General features: G+C 36.0%; 1 protein-coding gene across 1 annotated transcript in view; it reads right to left on the reverse strand.

Annotated features, from left to right (window-relative positions):
* The window catches only part of LOC137620717 (dynein regulatory complex protein 8-like), a 13,382-nt gene that overhangs the window by 2,216 nt on the left and 8,666 nt on the right, over positions 1 to 2,500 (reverse strand). Inside the window, exon 2 of the mRNA XM_068351076.1 lies at positions 1,146 to 1,269. Coding sequence (XP_068207177.1) covers positions 1,146 to 1,269 — 124 coding nt within the window. The remainder of the gene's footprint in view (positions 1 to 1,145; positions 1,270 to 2,500) is intronic.

The following is a 2,500-nucleotide window of genomic DNA, read 5'->3' on the forward strand; positions in this document are numbered from 1 at the left end:
ATATAGATTATAAAAACTTAAAAAAAGCAAGAGGAAGAGAAATAAGATAGAAAAGTGTGCCCGAGTGTACCCTCAATCAAGAGAACTCCACCCAAGACAGCGGAAGACCATGGTACAGAGGCTATGGCCCTATCTAGGACTAGAGAGCATTCGTTCGATTTTGGAGCGCCCTTCTCCGAGAAGAGCTGCTTACCATAGCTAAAGAGAGTCTCTTCTACCCTTGCCAAAAGGAAAATAGCCACTAAACAATTATACTGCTGTAGCTAACCTCTTGAGTGAAGAAGAATTATTTGGTAATCTCGGTGCTGTCAAGTGTATGGAGACAGAGGAGAACGTGGAAAGAATAGGCCAGACTATTCGGTGCATGGGTGGGCAAAGAAAAAAAAAGCCGTAACCAGAGATATGGATCCAATGTATTACTGTCTGGCCAGTCAAAGGAGCTAATAACTCTCTAGCGGTAGCATCTCAACGGGTGGTTGGTGCAATGTATTAAAACTAAAAGAGCATCATGCCTAAGAATTTATTATAATGTATCATAATTATACACAGACATTCCTTGTATTATTTGTGAAATATGACTTCTTTCTTGTGACAGCTAAGATTAACAAACCATTTTGATCATTAAAAGGTTTGTAAAGATTTGTGACCCAATGGTTAAAACACTAAATCTCCCGTTTGTGCTAGTTGCTAATTAGGCCATATATATTAGATAACGTTTCCAAATCTATGCGTCACAATTTAAGTTTTGCCTTGTAGTAATTACACCCCCTCACTTGAAATCATTCTGATGTTTGACAATTTTTCTTTTTTACAAATCAATGAAACAAAAATAATTGTGCTCGAAGAAATGTAAATATAAAATCACTGTTAACCCACAGGTCTAAATTAACATTTAACTAAGAAGAAAAAAATTTTGGACAAGGTTAAAACGTCTTTCCATTTTAATTTGTCTTTTCTCAACATTTGCCTGAACTTTGATTATTGAATCTTACTCTTTCAAAGTTGTTAAAAATATGATCATAAGGTTATTGATGTCGCACCGAAGACAATGACAGATAATAATGGTTAACAATCTGAAAATGTGCCTAATCCTCCGTCTTCAGATGGAAGACAAATGAAAAACAAGAGAAACGTGTCCACTTTACCTTCTGTCGAGGATAAGCTTTTTAGCGATGGTGAGAAAAGCTGCCAAATGAACAGTGTCTTCACTCTCTTCCCCGACCATGGCTGCAACAGTCTTCCTCATCTCTGCTTCTGTTGGCACTAGGCCTAGGGGATAAAGAAAAAATCAAAGAACAAATACGGAGATGTAGTACCAGTAATAACATTCCAAAGAAAAAAATCTTAACTTGATATCTACGTGTAGCCTAATAGCCTCGTTCTTCCCAAGTTTTTTTTTTTTTTTTTTACCGTTAGTTTTCTGCAATATCTCCTTACATTTAATTTCATCATACCTTAAATCAATTATAATTTTTCATTCTATTTTCTTTTAAATGTTATTTTTTGTTCCGTTTGTCTTTTATTTTATACGTTCTTTTCTGCTCCGTTTGCATTCTATTTTCAGCTTACCAGTGTCTTGTTATTTTCCAGTGTCTGCTAATCTTAACTAGCAATGTCCTGTTCATACCAGACCCGTTGATTTGCCTGATCCAGTATTTTTTTTTCTTTGTATTAATGTAATCGTTCACTCATTTCTATTGGTCGAGACAAACCATATATTGTATGCCATTAGATTTTCATGCATCCACTCACGTGATCTACCAGAAAAAAAGATTCCGGTACCATTTAAGGAAGAGAATAACGTTTTCTGTTTGCATTATTTCATTTGATTTCATGTTCTTATTATTTTCGATGGCGCTATCAGGAAGTCAATAACTACGCATATTGTTTCCTTAATGATTCCATCATACATCGTCTCTCTTACATGCATGGTTTCTGAGAATCCCCCTACAACACGACCCCTGCCTATCTTTTACTCCACTCTTGGTATACTTTCCCCCTTTCTCGTATACGGAGTGGAATCTATCTTGCTTAGCAAAATGTCGTGCCCCATAATAATGTGATCATAATCATAATGAATATTAATCATGATAGACAATCTATTTTTCTTCCAATATCTAACAGTTTGCTATTCAGCTACACTGTGGACCCTGCATTATCGTATCTCTGTTTATTACCTCAACTTTGTCCTTCCCACAAAGCCACACAACTTTCTCCAACTTTCGTACAAAGGCAACTACACGCTCCCTGGAACCATATAAAAAGAACTCGCACAGAGGCTAAAGCACTGAATCGTTCTTCCCGTATTCTCTGTTACAGTGCACGATGCATAATATTTATTTTCTTTTGCTGGTGCCCTTAACGATTGTGTATATGTTTATCACTAAAATTATTACATAATTCCGTTAATTATTTTGTTGCGGCGACTACGATTTAATACTTGTATATACTTGGTAAGAGGCAAACTCTTTGCTTGACTATTGGTTATCTTCCGCATTTC

Source organism: Palaemon carinicauda, chromosome 27 (assembly GCF_036898095.1).
Source record: "Palaemon carinicauda isolate YSFRI2023 chromosome 27, ASM3689809v2, whole genome shotgun sequence".
Classification (NCBI taxonomy): Eukaryota; Metazoa; Arthropoda; class Malacostraca; order Decapoda; family Palaemonidae; genus Palaemon; species Palaemon carinicauda.